The 15464-nt window shown below is 36.9% G+C and overlaps 3 protein-coding genes and 1 long non-coding RNA gene across 14 annotated transcripts; 2 read left to right on the forward strand and 2 right to left on the reverse strand.

Annotated features, from left to right (window-relative positions):
* Nucleotides 1–2957: 2957 nt before the first annotated feature.
* On the reverse strand, nt 2958–7698 carry LOC112743874 (uncharacterized). 9 transcript variants are annotated; one of them, XM_025793264.3, is made up of 5 exons: nt 7387–7698; nt 6564–6611; nt 5600–5787; nt 5380–5512; nt 2958–4922 (listed from the first exon to the last, which is right to left on the reverse strand). In XM_025793264.3, exon 5 carries the CDS (start codon nt 4818–4820, stop codon nt 3141–3143), a length of 1680 nt encoding a protein of 559 aa, XP_025649049.1. In that variant the 5' UTR covers nt 4821–4922; nt 5380–5512; nt 5600–5787; nt 6564–6611; nt 7387–7698; the 3' UTR covers nt 2958–3140. The 9 variants fall into 9 exon arrangements, with proteins under 9 accessions (XP_025649049.1, XP_025649050.1, XP_025649052.1 ...); XM_025793265.3 differs by having other exon boundaries at nt 2958–4925; nt 7387–7682; XM_025793267.3 differs by having other exon boundaries at nt 5600–5840; nt 7387–7682.
* Nucleotides 7699–8020: 322 nt separating this feature from the next.
* Nucleotides 8021–9872, forward strand: LOC112743877 (protein RDM1). Of its 3 annotated transcripts, none has more exons than XM_025793277.3 (3): nt 8021–8205; nt 8440–8665; nt 9296–9872. In XM_025793277.3, exons 2-3 carry the CDS (start codon nt 8566–8568, stop codon nt 9673–9675), a joined length of 480 nt encoding a protein of 159 aa, XP_025649062.1. In that variant the 5' UTR covers nt 8021–8205; nt 8440–8565; the 3' UTR covers nt 9676–9872. The 3 variants fall into 3 exon arrangements, with proteins under 3 accessions (XP_025649062.1, XP_025649063.1, XP_072070870.1); XM_025793278.3 differs by having other exon boundaries at nt 8443–8665; XM_072214769.1 differs by having other exon boundaries at nt 8063–8205; nt 8416–8665.
* Nucleotides 9873–9879: 7 nt separating this feature from the next.
* LOC112743875 (pentatricopeptide repeat-containing protein At3g22690-like) lies at nt 9880–12752 on the reverse strand. Its single transcript, XM_025793275.3, has one exon. It carries the CDS (start codon nt 12430–12432, stop codon nt 9907–9909), a length of 2526 nt encoding a protein of 841 aa, XP_025649060.1. The 5' UTR covers nt 12433–12752; the 3' UTR covers nt 9880–9906.
* Nucleotides 12753–12974: 222 nt separating this feature from the next.
* LOC140178333 (uncharacterized) lies at nt 12975–15159 on the forward strand. The gene is made up of 2 exons (XR_011871190.1): nt 12975–13139; nt 14606–15159. It is a non-coding gene; the product is annotated as an uncharacterized lncRNA (long non-coding RNA).
* Nucleotides 15160–15464: the final 305 nt, after the last annotated feature.

Here is a 15464-nt window from a genome sequence, read left to right on the forward strand (position 1 = left end):
TATATATATATATATATTCGTAATAATGAAGACGTTTTATGTTAATCGAAAATTAGTAATATAGTAAATGGAGTTTCTTATGGGACAAATGAAACTTAGGCATTAACAAGTGAGTCACAACATATTTTTTTTTATTGTTGGAATATGTCTCTGATCCCAATTGAGTATTTTTTTTTTTAAATAATGTTAGGAAATTAAGATAATTTCAGTAAAAAATCAGCCAAATATTTTTGGGTGAATCCAAAATCTCTATTAAATAATGCTATGTATTAGGATGTTTTTTTTCTTTGTAAATTGGATGGTTATGAATCTATTTTCTGATTTATCATGTTTTAGGCATTTGGAGAGGAAAATGAGGGTGAAGAGAGAAAAGCTAATTGAATCAGTTTCCGTGACTTACGTTGCAATAATACTGAACGTATCTCCTCCTAATTTGAATGTAATAAAACATTTAATAACCAATATTTTAAATCATAAATAAATAAAATTAATTACTATATTTATAATTAATTAAGTTGTTCTATTTTTGGCTGATTTAGAGTTAATTCCATATACTTTTCTTTTCTTTTTTTACATTTTTCAAATTATTTAACAGTATTTTTATCGATAATCTAATTTAAAGATACTTTTGTCAATGCTAAAATAATTTGAGTGCATCTTTTATAGTTTACCGGTTTAAAAGAAAACTTCTATTATTAGTTGTTAGAAAAATTATGTTGTTACAATGACGCACATTATCGTTGATAATAGTTCATAATTAATTAGTTTTATAGTAATTAATAACTACTAGTAATTAAATTATACTAAAAGTAGTTTATTGTATAGAAGATGCAAAATAAAATATTTTTTAAATTATTTCGAATTAATTTTTTTGTTTCTAAATATTTTTAAAATTAAAAACTAAAATATTTATTTTTTGATTATTTTATCTTTATTAATATTGACATCATATATATTTAATAAATAAAAAATAGATTAATTAAATGTTGTATCTATTATTAATACACTAACATTGCTAATAATGAGCCTAGATAGTTTAAATTGTGGATCTCGATGAAGGTAAGGTAAGGCATGGGATTTCAAACCGTTTTCTCATCTTCCTATGAATTGAGTCTTGACCACTGCCTCAGTTAAAGTCAATACAAATTTTGATTTGCTACATAAACCCCCCTATAAGTTTTTGAGCTTGGTTCTTGTTTCGGATCACGTACACAGAAGTTCTCGAAGAAATATAATAAAATAATTAATTTCATTTAAGTCAATTTATTTCTGATGGAAAAAAAAAGATTTAAATTCTCTAAAGTTTGAATTTCACTTTAGACAATAAAGTGTAATTTTTTATTATTTATTTTATAAGTAGGACCAAAAATAAATATGAGAGAGAAACTATTCAAAAATAAAAAATCACATTTTATCTTTTAAAGTACAAATTTAAAATTTAGAAGATTCAAATTCAAAAAAAAAAGAAAGATAAAAGGCTTTTCATAATAGTAATAGTAAAATAGTATTAAGTTTTAGTTAGCAGTAAAATATATATTAAAATTACTAATTGAAAAAATATTTGCAAATAAACTTTAAGTTTTTAGTATATTTATCAAAATAAAAAATTTAAAAATTTTATAATAATAATTTTAACATGAAAAAAGTTACATGTATTTATACTGTTTACATTGTTTCATCAAAGAAAAATGAAAGAAAATTAAAAATTAATTGATATTATTCTTTTTTTCACTTTAAATAGAATAATAGATCTAATCACCCCAAAAAATAGAATAATAGATCCAATACAAAATGCTTTTCAATCTTGGAGATTTTCTTTTTTGAAAAAACTACCATTTATACCCATGAATTTTGTGACCGCTGACAAAAGTACCCATCAAACAAGAAAACTAACGTTGTACCCATGAAAGATGAATTCCGTGTGACAATAGTATCCAAACCGTGATTTTTCGTTGACTTTTTAATAAAATTCTCAAATTACCCCTTCTATCTTCTTCCTCAAATTCCAAATTTCACAACCCTCATCCTTCATTTTCTTTTACTACAGCCAGCCACCAAAATTCCAAATTTCACCACCTTGCACAGAATATCTATCATAGTAGTAAATGTGACAACATTAGGGTGCAATCCATACCAGAGCATTTCAGCATACAACTCGAAAACCCGGATCACATTAGCTACCTTGTCATAACCATCCATGAGAGTCTTATAAGTGTACAAATTAGGCGTCACTCCGGATTCCCTCATCAAACGGAAGACGCCCTCGGCATCTCCCATTCGACCCTCGTTGCAAAGAACACGGATCATAATAGTGTAAACCACAACGGTTGGTTCAATTTTGCCCTGGCGCATTTCATCAAATAACTTGCGTGCACCAACAAAATCAACTTGGTTACAGCAGCACTGCATTAAAATGCCGTAGCTGACAACGGTAGGGGAGAATCCACGCGACACCATGTCTCCATAGACCTCCCACAGTGAATCAAATCTGTGGGTGTTGACGAGGGCGTGAAGAAGCGTGTTGCAAGCCTTCAAGAGAGGCAAAGAAGAGACGTTTCTATACACCGAAAGAGCTTCTTGGATATGACCCAATTCGCAGAAGGCGACTATGAGGACGGAAGCGAAGTTGGGTGCTTGAGAGTGGGTGAGCGCGTAGAAGACGAAGGATGAGGATTGTGAAATTTGGAATTTGGGGAAAAAGATATATAGAAGGGATAATTTGGGAATTTTATTAAAAAGTCAACGAAAAATCACAGTTTGGGTACTATTGTCACACGGAACCCATCTTTCATGGATACAACGTTAGTTTTCTTGTTTGATGGGTACTTTTGTCAGTGTTCGCAAAATTCATGGGTACAAATGGTAGTTTTTCCTTCTTTTTTCTTTTTCCTCCCCTCTCTGGGTGATTTCCTTCCATTGTCCGCTTAGAGCTTTAATGGAATTTTATACCATAAGTATTATAAAACGCACCTGCCTTAAAATTACAAAATAGGTGTTTATAGCATACAAATTAATGAATCCAACTTTGCAAAAGTTAGGAACCACTGTTACTGGTATCATTTTTCTCATGGGAAATGACGGAATCCAATCGCAAGGAAAATTTGCTTTCTTGGAACTGAATCCTGCTTCCGAAAACACCACTAACTAGCAACGAGATTGTTGCGTTGGACCCGTGCCATCAAATCCTCGATGTGTTGTTTCTCTTTGATCATGTTCTTGGACTCGAGTTCTCCCAGCAGGAGCTTCCGCGTGACTTCCTTTGGGGTTAATCCCTGCAACACCATCTCCTCAAAGAATGAGCAAGCGCTCTCAAGCTTTCCGCTTCTACACATACCATGCACCAAAAGCGTGTAAGTTCCCACTTCAGGGATTAAATCATTTCTCAACATGTGATCCAACAGAAACCTGAGCACCTTCATCCTCTTCTTCCTGCAGCACATCTTCAACAATGGATGATATGTCTCAAGGTCAGGCTTACATGTGCTATCTTCCATCTCCTTGAGCAACCTCAGGGCAGTCTCTTCCCTCTGGTGAGTACAAGCAATACTAATCATAGTATTGTAAGTCATCACATCCCTCACAACACCTTGCTTTGGCATATCCTCAAACACATCACGAGCATCTTTAATCCTACCAGCTTTGCCAAGAATGAATATCAAGGAGCTATAAAATGCAGTGTCAGGCACACCCCCATCAACCTTCATCTTTTCATACAACTCCAAAGCTTCTTTGAGCTGCCCTGCCTTCCCAAGAGCAAGCATCACAATTGTGTAAGTCACAGCATTAGGGGTGCAACCATTTTTCCTCATCTCCTCCATAACTCGGTCCACTTTGCGAAAATCCTTCTCGCGGCAATATGATTCGACGAAAGTAGTGTATGAGAACGCATCAGGGTGAAACCCATGTTCCTTCATGTCCTCCATTGCTTTCTTGGCCCATTCAAATTTCCTAACTTTGCACCACCCATGTATCAAAACATTGAAAGAATGGGAATTCAAGGGAACCGAACCCTTGAACTCCAAAAGAGCATCATGGGCATGCTCAACACTATTCCCTTTCACCAATGCGTCCATGAGAGCATTCAACATTGCTGTGTCCTGTTTGACACCAAACTTCCCCATTCTGCGAAACACTTCAATGGCATATTCATGCTTGCCAGCCTTTGCAAGCCTCCTCATAACCTTAACCAATGTGTCCGAGGTAACATACCCTTGTTGAAGATGAGCCATTTCCTCCACTAACTCCCACATGAGATGGAAATTCTTCGACTTTGCCAGGATATCGACCATGAAATTGTATAGTTGAGGAGAATGCTCATAACCTGTTTGAACTTTAGCCCATGAGAAAAACCCAAAAGCCGAGACCCAATCATTACTGAATCTCTTCAGAATCTGTTCAACCAAACCTTTTGAAACCTTAAAACCACTCAGTTGAGCAAGTGCTTGAGCAACTTTCTCAGGAGATGGGTGCTTTTCCTTTAGACGAGTGGTGATTGCTTCGACCTCTTCAAGGTTGTTTGGCTGGGAAGTTGGGGTGATGACAAATTTGGGAGTGGGATGAAGGAGGTGGCCGTCGACCCAAGGAGCAAGTGAAGGGATAACGAAGTCTTCGTCGTAGTCGCCATTGGGAGAGGTTGGGTTGTCGGAGAATTTGACCCAATCAGGGAGTTCGTACGACTCGGGGGTTGGCTGTGTGGTTGAATCAGCCACGGTGCAGAAAGCGCCACTGTTGGAGAAGCGGTAGAAGCCACTGAAAGCGGTGGTTCGTGTAGAAAGATTCTTGTGGACGAAGTGGTTCAGGAATCTTAGTTTGGAGAGCATTTTGGCTTTGCTAAGTCACAGACATACTTGTCAGAACTGAATCGATGATTGAACAAGTCAGACAACTAGGTCACTTCACAGCTTAAACCGGTTGACCCGATCCTACTTAAATAAAAATATAAAATAGTCAATTAACAAGTATTTAAACCTACATTAACAGAAAATACATATCTTCACTAAGACAGTAACAACAATCAATTATCAATTTCTAAAAATAACTAACAGGAAAATTTCAATTAGCACTAAACCTACATTAAAACAATTAAAAAAGAATAACAATCAAATATTAAACCTACATTAAAAGGGCATAAATCAAGTATTACACTTACATTAAAACAGCAATAATCACAATAATCAAGTATTAAAACAGCAACAATCAAGTATTCTATACAAATTCCAATCAGCATCAAATTTCTATTTTAAAATTACATTAAAACAGCAATAATTTACATACAAATTTCAATTGCTTTCAAATTTGCGATCAAGTGTCATTTTATACAAATTCCAATTAACATTAATTTATCTATGCTACGCTACATTGAAAAAAAAAAAAGCTCACCTCTGCAAAGTTCAGAAGCAGAACAAAAGCCTCAGTGTTCCAATAAAATGTCACAGTATTCCGATCACAGAACCAAAGCCAGAGGAAGCACAAGGCAGAGAGGGTCAGAATCAGCAAAAAGTAACCATTGCAGCTACGTTAAAACAGGATAAGCAGCAACAATTACCCAAATGGCCAAACCATTAAAAATTAATAATTGAATAACTAAAAAAAAACTCACCTTGGCCGGACGCAGAGAAGAGGGAGACAGAGAACCAAGACACAGCGAGGCACAGCGGAAGACACGAGGGGCGCGGTGATGCAGAGGAAGACGTGAGCAGCGCGGCAACGAGACGTGGGCCGGCGAGAGGCGGCAACAGAGAAGGTTGAGGCTTTCAGCACTGCCTCTGCTGTGTTTTAATCAAGGTTCTGAAAACCGAACCAGTTATCAAACCGCTCTAGTTACTGGTTCATTAGTCCAACTGGTTCAACCGTAATTCAACCGGAAAAACCGTTTTATAATAAAATAACAAATAAAATATAAATAAATACCCTAAAACATAAGTATAGTCTAATATGTACCTTAAAATGTCTTCCAAATTCAAAGCGTTAAATGTTATCAACTAAAGTCTTAGGATCTTATGAAAGTACAATCTTTAAAGTTGAATAACAAAAGGAAATATCCAAATATAAAATGACATCACGAAAGTTTGTCATAATATTAACAATTTAATACCCATTATATTGCTATTGAAATCTTCAATAAAATCACAAACTAAACACAATGAAGCCCAAAGCATAAACACAGCACAGCATAATATTCCAACAGCACATCACTACGCAAAAAAAGCACAAAACACAAAACAGCAGCACAGAGCAGCCAGAGCTAGTCAATAATCAATTAATCATTCAATGAAAACACAAAACATTCAATAATCATTCAATAAAAACACAAAACACAACACAATATGATTTCTGAACCAAGCATGAAAAAAAACCAAAAAAAGCACTAACAGTGAGCACTGCAACTTTTTTTTTACTTCAAAAGGGGATCATAAACAACTGGTTCTATGAAAGTTCAATAAATAAACAAAAAACTACAATAATATGCAATGCCAAAAATAGACTAATAATGAAATAATGAAGGGTTTCTCTTTTCAATTCTATGTTCAAGCTTGTGAGGGACCAGAATCAACAAGTAGTACCGTTGGGATAGTCTGCCTTCTTAATTCTTACATACCTCCAACTATTTCCTACAAAATGAAAATTGAGCACAAAACACGGCCTTAAAACAAAAACAGAACAACACACTCAGAAATCAATAAGAATATTAAGCACCAACTTATGGCAAAATGTACTATCTAGGATACATATATTCATGTTTTGGCGTGTTTGTTGCCACTTTATTTGGCTAATCAAGTTCAGTTTTAAAGTATGAAATCCCAAAGGTTCTAGAAGGTGATTTCTTAACCAATAAATCAAATTGCATAGTGTCAAACAGTTAAATTTTAAGTCAAAAAGTGAGGCTTGTTGGTATTAAGCATAAAGTGAAATTAACAACATTCAAACTTTGCACACAATTACTTTCAAGTTGACATAATAGTGTGATTAATCACATATCATTTCAGTGTTTCCCTGTATTCAATGGTATTAACACAGACGGAAATGATATTTACCTGGTTTCTGAGAGCTAAAACAGTAAAACATAGTTACTAAAATGTAGTAAGACCATGATTATGCGAGTTCATTTCAATACATAATTTGCTACATTTTGTGATAAAATTACAAGTATTCCTTTAGGCAATGAGCACAAAATTTATCATCAAGAAACTTCTAACAAAATTTAACAACAGAAAAAAAAAAGCAAAAACAAGCCAGTAACAATTTATCAGTATCAGTTTATCATCAATCAGTAAGTAACAGAGTCAAGCAACCCAAAGCAAGCAAGAACAAGCTAGTAACACTGGTGAGCAGAGCCAATCAACCAAGAAAGAGCGCCGAGCACTGAATGTGCATCCGAGGCATTACCTTCGGCGAGGGCAGTGACCATAGATTTGAGGGAGAGCGACGGACGACGGGAAGCTGGCAACGAACACTGGTGAACTGGAGACGGACGACGGGGAGCTGGCGGCGAACGCGACGGACGGACGACTTTGGAGCAAAACCTGGAGACGCTGGCGTTGGGCGAACGGGAGGGCCTTCGAGCACGACGAACCAGGCGGCGACGGTGAGACCAACGCCGGCGCAATGGAGGCTAGGGTTTTCAAGGGAGAACGGGAAAAGCTATGCGTGAGTGAAAGCAAAGGGGGAGAGACTGGTTTCTCAAATTCAGTTTTCTCCTTTTTTTTTTTAAACGGCGTCGTTCAGAGTAAACCGGGAAGGTACCGGTTTGGTCTCACCGTCACCGGTCGGTTCTCAATATAAATTGACTATTTTATATTTGGGTAATGTTAGATAATTAATAATTTTTTTGAACCACTATTAATCAAATTAAAACACATTATATTTTTAAATTATTTATCTAAATTTTAATATTAGAATAAACATCACACCCCTAATAAAAATAAATATTCAATATATTTATTATTTAGTATTTTCATTATCTATCCATATTTTTTTTATATTTTTATTTAAATAAGACCGGTTGTGAGTCGTGACTCATGAGTCATGACCCAGTACCAGTAGTACTAGTATGATTAGTTCGATCACCGGTTCCTAACAACTATTGGTGACAGAAAAACTATGTTTAATCTTTTGTTCTCCTTGCTTATAGGTTGTGGCCGCAGAACTTGAATTGAATCCTGGATGCTGTTTGATGTACTGGTCACCTGAGGACCTTGATTGCAGGTGGTTCTTTTACTTTTTTAAGTTCTTTTCTTACAAATCATGTACTTTTCTTTTTAAGAACTGTAAAGGTTTCTGGGTTTGTTTATCAAGTGATATTTAATGTTTATTTTAATCTAGTATTTTGGGCGTACTAATTGAATTAAACTCGATATTCTCTTATTTTATTTTGAAAAATATAATACAGTCATATTATTCTGACTTTACATTTAGTGAGTCACCAATTTTAATTTTTAGTAGTACCAAGGCTGTATTGGTGCAACGATGCGTTTAAAGGTATAGAAGAAGCTGTGGGTGTAAGTGGGAAGTGCGTGCAAAACCAGTCTCTCTTTCACTGGTTCTAGACCCAGAAAGGTTTTAGAAATGAAGAGGAGTTTTCCATGGGATGAGCCTGATCAGAATCCTGATTCTTCTTCCAACGACATTCCTCTCCCAATTCCCTCCATTGACCTCACCTCCCAAGGTCGTCTTCTCCTCCATTTTTTCATCCATTATTGTTATTAATGCCTTTCAAGTTTTAATTTCACTCCACATCCTCATAAATCATCATGTTATGCTTATTCAACTCTTATTTACTGCTACTCCTATGACTTCTAGGGTTACATTCATAGATTTTTTTGTGCTTTCCTAGAGTAATTTAAATTTCGACAATCAATGAAATTCACCACCTCGCATTTAATTCATACAAACTTGCATCAACCCGTTCCACGAATGGTGAAAATCAAAAGCATTTATGCCACCACTCTATTCTTTCCGTTTGATTCATGTGTCATGTTATTTACTCTCAACTTTTTTATGTTTCTTATTACTAATGCAAAGTTAATTTTGTTGTAATACAATTATGTAGCTTTCAATGCCCATAACATGTGTAACCAAATCCTCAATAAGTGATTTGTTATGTTTTTGGTATTTTATACACATTCTCCGAATTATTTGTGTTAATGATTGCTTCAACTACAACAATATCAGCCAAGAAAACTCTTTCGATGAGTGGTTTGGAGATCAATTGTGCATGCCTTTCTTATTATCTAGACCCTATACTGCTTTGCATTCTTATGAATATAACTATTCCAAAGCTCATGCTTGTATGCAGATATACTCATTAGACGGGCAGAAATGTATCAGGAGTACATGAAGCAGATACCAATACCAAGTCAACGAGGCTCTGTCATCCCATTTAATTCATGGATGGGATTAGGCAAATCAATGAAGCAACTCTATGGACAGCCTCTCCATTACCTCACAAATGTTATCCTTAAGCAATGGGATCAGTTGAGACTTAACAGCAAGGATGAATACAAACCCTTAGACAACTTGATTCATCCGACCAAAGCCGAAGCTACCATTTGGCTCATGGAAGAAGTCCATCGACAGACCTCATCGCATTTTCAGATTGCCGAACTCTGGAAGCTGGATCCAATGTACAATGGTTCTGTTGATGCCATTTTCCCGACTTTAGAGAATGCGATGTGAAACCAGTTAGTTTAAAGGCTTTGTTAAGTATCCTGCAAAACGTTTACTTGCTAGGTTTTGGCAAAGCAAACTTGAACAGCTCTCTTGATCATCTAGCCCCGATTCTTTTGTTTAACTAGTCATTTGTTTTGGGGCTTCTTTTTTCTGTTGTATGTGAATATTCCAGTTCAATGGTCAAGAGTAAATTGATTTGTCAATCAGATGTGAGAAATCCCACTTTATATTAACCCATTACCAATAACCTCTACAAGAACAAAATCCATCCCTGAAAAAATGGTACCTATTATTATCTCTAACAATGATTTTCCTACTGTATAATTTTGACACTAATTCAGCAAATGAGTGACAATCGGAACACATTCTAAGATTTTTGACAACCCTTATGGGTGCACCTTGATTAGTAGTGATGAGTCCATAAGCCATGGCTAGTTTTTCACTGTGCCTGCTGAGCAAATGCTCTTTCTCCTGCTCATCAACATCAAGTAAGACATTGGTTGTATCAGGGACATATCCAGCCTCGCTTAGCCTGCAGTTTATCTCCTGTAGCATTAATCCAATTTGAGTATACTCTGCGTGCGATTCATCGCCAGAGGTAAACTCGTGTATCAGTCCATGAACCTCTATTGAGCTTGATCCCGGCACTTTCTGGATCCCTTTTTCTCTCATCTGCAGCCTCACTCTTGCAACTTCATTCCATTTTCCAGCTGATGCATATATGTTGGATAACAGCACATGAATGCCAACCTTTTCAGGGTCCAGTTGAGTTATCTTCTCAGCTGCATATTGTGCCATTTCGACATTATTATGTTTCCGACAAGCAGCTACAAGAGAGCCCCATATAACATCATTAGGTTCCATAGGCATACATTGAATAAGATCAAGAGCTTCTTCCAACAACCCAGCTCGACCAAGCAAATCAACCATACATCCATAGTGAACAATCCGAGGACTGATTCCATGAGTTGTCTTCATTGACCTGAAAAGTTGCCTACCTTGGTCCACAGAGCCACCATGGCTACATGCAGTCAATAATGCTACAAAAACAACATCGTCTGGTCTAACCCCTTGTTTGAGCATCTCATTGAAAAGCTCAATAGCCCCCTTTGTATTTCCTTCCATTGCCATAACACCGATGGCAGCAGTCCAAGCTGACACATCTCGTTTGTCCATTTTCGTGAAAACACGCAAAGCACTCTGGGGATCACCACACCTAGAAAACATATCAACCAAAGCTGTGCCGAGCTGCTTGTCAATCTGAATGTCATTTCTCTCAATGTAGGTATAGACCCACTTAGCAAGATCAAGAGCTCCTAGATATCCACAGGCAGAAGCAACAGCAACCATGGTCACTCTGTCTGCTTCAATTCCCTGGTTTTGCATCTCCCTGAATAGCTCAATCGCTTCCTGAAACATGCTTACTTGAACCAAAGCACCAATCATAGTGTTCCAAGACACAAGATCACTCTCTGGCATATCATCAAAGATTTTCCAAGCTAATTCCACATCACCATCCCTAACCAAACCAGCAATTAGCGAATTCCATGTCACCACTGTCTTGTTTGGCATCTGCTCAAATACTTTGCACCCAGATTCTCTCTCACCACATTTCATGTACATGTCGATGATGGCGTTGGAAATATTTTCCCAACCTTCAAGTCCATTTCTTAAGACATAAGCATGGGACGACTTCCCAACAAATAGATCACCTAACTGCGCGCAGGCCGCAATTGTAGACAACATTGTCACCTTATCTGGGCGTGGTCCCTGTTGCAGCATTTCACGCAAAACTACTAGCACTTCACCTGGCAGCCCATGTTGGACATAATTCGACATGATCGTATTGTACATAACCAAATTCCTATCAACACATTCATAAAAAATTCTGCTTGCATTATCTATGTCTCCACATTTCATGTACATATCAACGAGTGCATTCCCCATGACAGCATTAAGCTTCACGCCCAACTTACCAATATAAGAAGAAACTTTTTTCCCCAATTCAAGATCCTTCAACTTGGCACAAGCAGATATAACACAAACCATGGTAACTGGATTGGGTTGAATCCCAGTGTCAACCATCTCAAAGAACAGAGAAACAGCTTCCTTGGGCAAGTCCCTCCCAACATACCCATTGATCAAACTAGTCCAAGACACAACATTTCTCTCAAGCATTCCATCAAACACCTTGCGTCCCAAGTCAACTCTGCCGCATTCCGCGTAGAAATGTATGAGAGAGTTTCTGACGAAGATATTTCCCTCGAAACCCATCTTAAGAAGCGCACCATGAACTTGAAGACCCTCAGCAAAAGCCATAACTTTGGAGCACGCACTCAGCAAGGACGGGAAGGTGAACTTATCGGGTAAAACGCCCATCTCCGCCATGTGAATGTAGAGCAAGATAGCCTGGTCGCAAAGGCCAGTTGAAGCGTAACCTCTGAGGAGAGAGTTGCAGGCGAACAAGGAAACCGCGGCTGTTTCCTCATAGAAATAATCGAAAGATTTTCGAGCGTAGTCGAGGCTGTGGTGGGTGCCCACGTCGACGTAAGCGGCGATAAGGTTGTTGAGGTGAAAAGCGCTGTGAGAAAGGCCATTCTTGATGAAGTGGCAGTGTAACTGCTTGAGCTCCGTGAGGCTGTGGCAACTTCCAATAAGCTTTAGCGATGGCGGCGATGACGGTAGGTCGGTGGTGATGGGTTTCGGAGGCTGGATAGCTGGGGAAGTGCCCACAGAAGAGGGAGGAAGGGCCTTCGCCGCCATGGTAATTGTGAACACTGGTTTTTTTTAAGAACTGATGTTGGGGAGTTGAAGGGATGTCTTGTGATTGAAAATTAATAATTATTTTCCTTTCTTATTATTTGATTTGATATGCTGTTAGCTAGGTAAGTGCTAAATCTGAAGTATGCTTCAGCTATTTTGTTTGAAGTGATTAACTGATTTATATAACTATATATATTTTTAATTAGTTGTGAATTTTGTAGTTTCAGTGAAACTGGGGAAGCTCTCACTTGGAGGAGCAGCACCAAAATCTTCAAGTACTATTTACATATGGTTGCATGATAGTCTTGGTTTCCCAATTACTGGTTAGTTACATGTTTCTTCCTATGAGAATTTTGTTATAACGAATCAATACCCATTTGACATAATAAGTAGTAGGTAACATGTCGCTAAATTAATGCAGGACTATTTATCATCTGGCAGTGTCCCCTACATATTGGATAACTCCTTCGCTTTACTTGTAAAGTTGTTTGCCAAATCTTTTGGCCTTTGTATATCCAGATAGCCAGAGAAGCTGAGCTACTGAGAAAACGACATAATCATGTGCAGTCGAGGCAACAAGTTTCCAGTTAACCGGTGTTAGTGTCTTGTGTCGTTGGCAGAAACTAAGGAAATCCTAACTAGAATGCCTTCCCTTCCATTTGTCATCACAATGCCTTTTGATGGCAGTTGGCTGTATAGGTGATCTGGTAAGCATGTGATTTCTCTCTCTCCCCCTCTATTATTATTATAGGTGTTTTCAAATGATATTTCCTTTAAAATATAGTTTGGTTACACCCAAGACCAAGAATAACTTAAAATTCTAGATTGTCACAAGAAATGTAGTGGCTCATGAGTGAAGCAGTCAGATTCATTGATGGTAAAATGACATACCTTTCATAGCAGGTTTTAGAATTTAGAGATAGTATGGTCCTTGTGCTTATATCAATAGCATTAGATATGTCTTTATGGATTTGTTGGGAGAAATCTGAAAAGATACTACTTTTCTTTATGCCCATGAATAAGTCTCAAGGTTGTAGACTTGTAGTACAAGAATTAAAAATCATTCAGATCTACTTTTTTTTTTTTTATCGGTGGATTGGACAACCCCCAATCCTAGGTACACAGTACATACCCACACACTCCTCACATACTTACCAATTTTTTTTTTCAGTTGCAGCTGGTAGGACTCGAACCCGAAACTTTTGAAATGGGGAGGAGGCGGAATGCCGTGTGAGCTATGGCTCATTGGCTTCAGATCTACTGTTGAACCTAGGGAGTAGGCATACATCAAGGCTTTTTTTTGGGTATTAAAACGGGACTTAAAAGCCCAAAAAGAACAACGAAATTAGATGCAAACTACTCAGTCTAAGAGGCTCCTCTATCACCTTCTTGAAAGATTTTGATTAGCTCTGAAGGAACATCAAGGCTTATATAGGTAACAATGAATTGGCTAAAGTATTAGGAGTTTACTTTAGATTGGGCCAAGCCAGAAGAGGAAGTTGCAACAATTGGGTTATTTAATCTATATAGGGCCAAGTCCAAATAACAATTGTACAGAGCAAAACTCTGATATCCATGTTAGAACAGATCAGAGTGCCAGCTTTAATGAATTATTAGTGGTCTGGTGCAGAATGCTACATAATCTGAAGTGATTTAATGCTGGATAGTTAGTTTTTCATTGTTTAAAACTATTGGTTTAGTTTAGAACAGTGCTTTGTAATGATAAATCTATGTAAAAGGCTAGGCCTTCAGTTTTTTATCAATGAAATTTTACTGTCCAAAAAAAAAAGAAGCAACAGATAAGAGTAATGTTCTAACTAAATTCGAGTAACTAGCCAAGGGCCTAACAAACAACTTGTGTTCTTCTTCCCTCGTTTATTAGCTTCCTTCAGTGTTTTATACTAATCAAAAACCACTTAGCTTGTTTTATTTAAATTTGTCATTCAATTTATTTTTCACTGGATTATGAGATCTTGGTTAAAATTTGTTAACAATGAATCCATTCTGGATTTGTTGGTCAATTTTCTATAGAAACTTGGCAGAACTTGAAAGTAGTTCACTTTGCAGTTTAGTATTTGGACTCATTCAAGCATGCGACGAATCATAATCTTTGAACTTCACAATATTGATTTATCTAATAAAGTTTATGAGGAGTGTTCTTCATTTTTGAAAGGAGGGAAGGCTGCCAAGAAAACTAGTGCAAGTGCAAGAGGTAAGGGAAAGCCGGTTGTAGGAGGGGCTGGTAGTTCGAAGGCCTCCCGGTCCTCAAACAGCTCCAAGGTCATTGAGCTCACTGGTATATGAGAGATTTAGTTCAGGAGTTTGGAAATCATGTGGAGGCGCAACAAGCCTATCTAGATGAGCAAAGGCGCCGAGATGGAATTGTTGAGTCCAAGCTGAAAAAATTTAAAGGAAGAATTGATATCCTGAAATAGTACATCGATGATCTTACCTCTAAGCACATTTTTTCTGATGATGAGGATGCTGAGGATGAACATTCGGCCAGTTCTGATGCCTATTGACTCTAGTCATCATTTACTGCTCTTGTTGTTTTTAAGATACTTTTGAATGACTGTATAACCATAAAAACACTTATTTGCTTCAGTTTTTTGGTATCTAATCTTGTAGGTGCTTCATTTTCTCCTTTGATGACAAAAGGGAGAGAAAAACTGTTACTTATGGTTTAATCTTTGGTCATGTTTGCTAAACTTGTGGTTCATGTTCTAAGACTTGGTCTATTAAGGTTTATGTTGCTGCACTGTGATCTTTCAGCTAAAAGACTATAACACAAATTCATGGGAGCTTTAATCTCTGGATTCAGGAGGAGATCTTTCCTGCGAATAAACGAGAAGTTATCCTAATCTTGTTCATTCTCTTTAAATGCTCTCTATTTTAAAATGTTTGCTATCAAGAGAGAGATTATTGAGTCTGAAAATGATCTTATAATTATTTGTGATGACAAACATTTAATTAATTATATTGATTGATTGGTTAATGGCTTAACTTAATATGTTATAAAGTTTTATCTTTGA

The sequence above is a fragment of the Arachis hypogaea genome, chromosome 14 (genome assembly GCF_003086295.3).
Source record: "Arachis hypogaea cultivar Tifrunner chromosome 14, arahy.Tifrunner.gnm2.J5K5, whole genome shotgun sequence".
Classification (NCBI taxonomy): domain Eukaryota; kingdom Viridiplantae; phylum Streptophyta; class Magnoliopsida; order Fabales; family Fabaceae; genus Arachis; species Arachis hypogaea.

Bases quoted from the DNA above. Each gene is read 5' to 3' on its own strand.
- LOC112743877 (XM_025793277.3), top strand. From the start codon at position 8,566: ATGAAGAGGAGTTTTCCATGGGATGAGCCTGATCAGAATCCTGATTCT. The intron at 8,666-9,295 runs GTCGTCTTCTCC...GCTTGTATGCAG, and splicing joins CATTGACCTCACCTCCCAAG to ATATACTCATTAGACGGGCA.
- LOC112743874 (XM_025793269.3), bottom strand. From the start codon at position 4,820: ATGCTCTCCAAACTAAGATTCCTGAACCACTTCGTCCACAAGAATCTT.
- LOC112743875 (XM_025793275.3), bottom strand. From the start codon at position 12,432: ATGGCGGCGAAGGCCCTTCCTCCCTCTTCTGTGGGCACTTCCCCAGCT.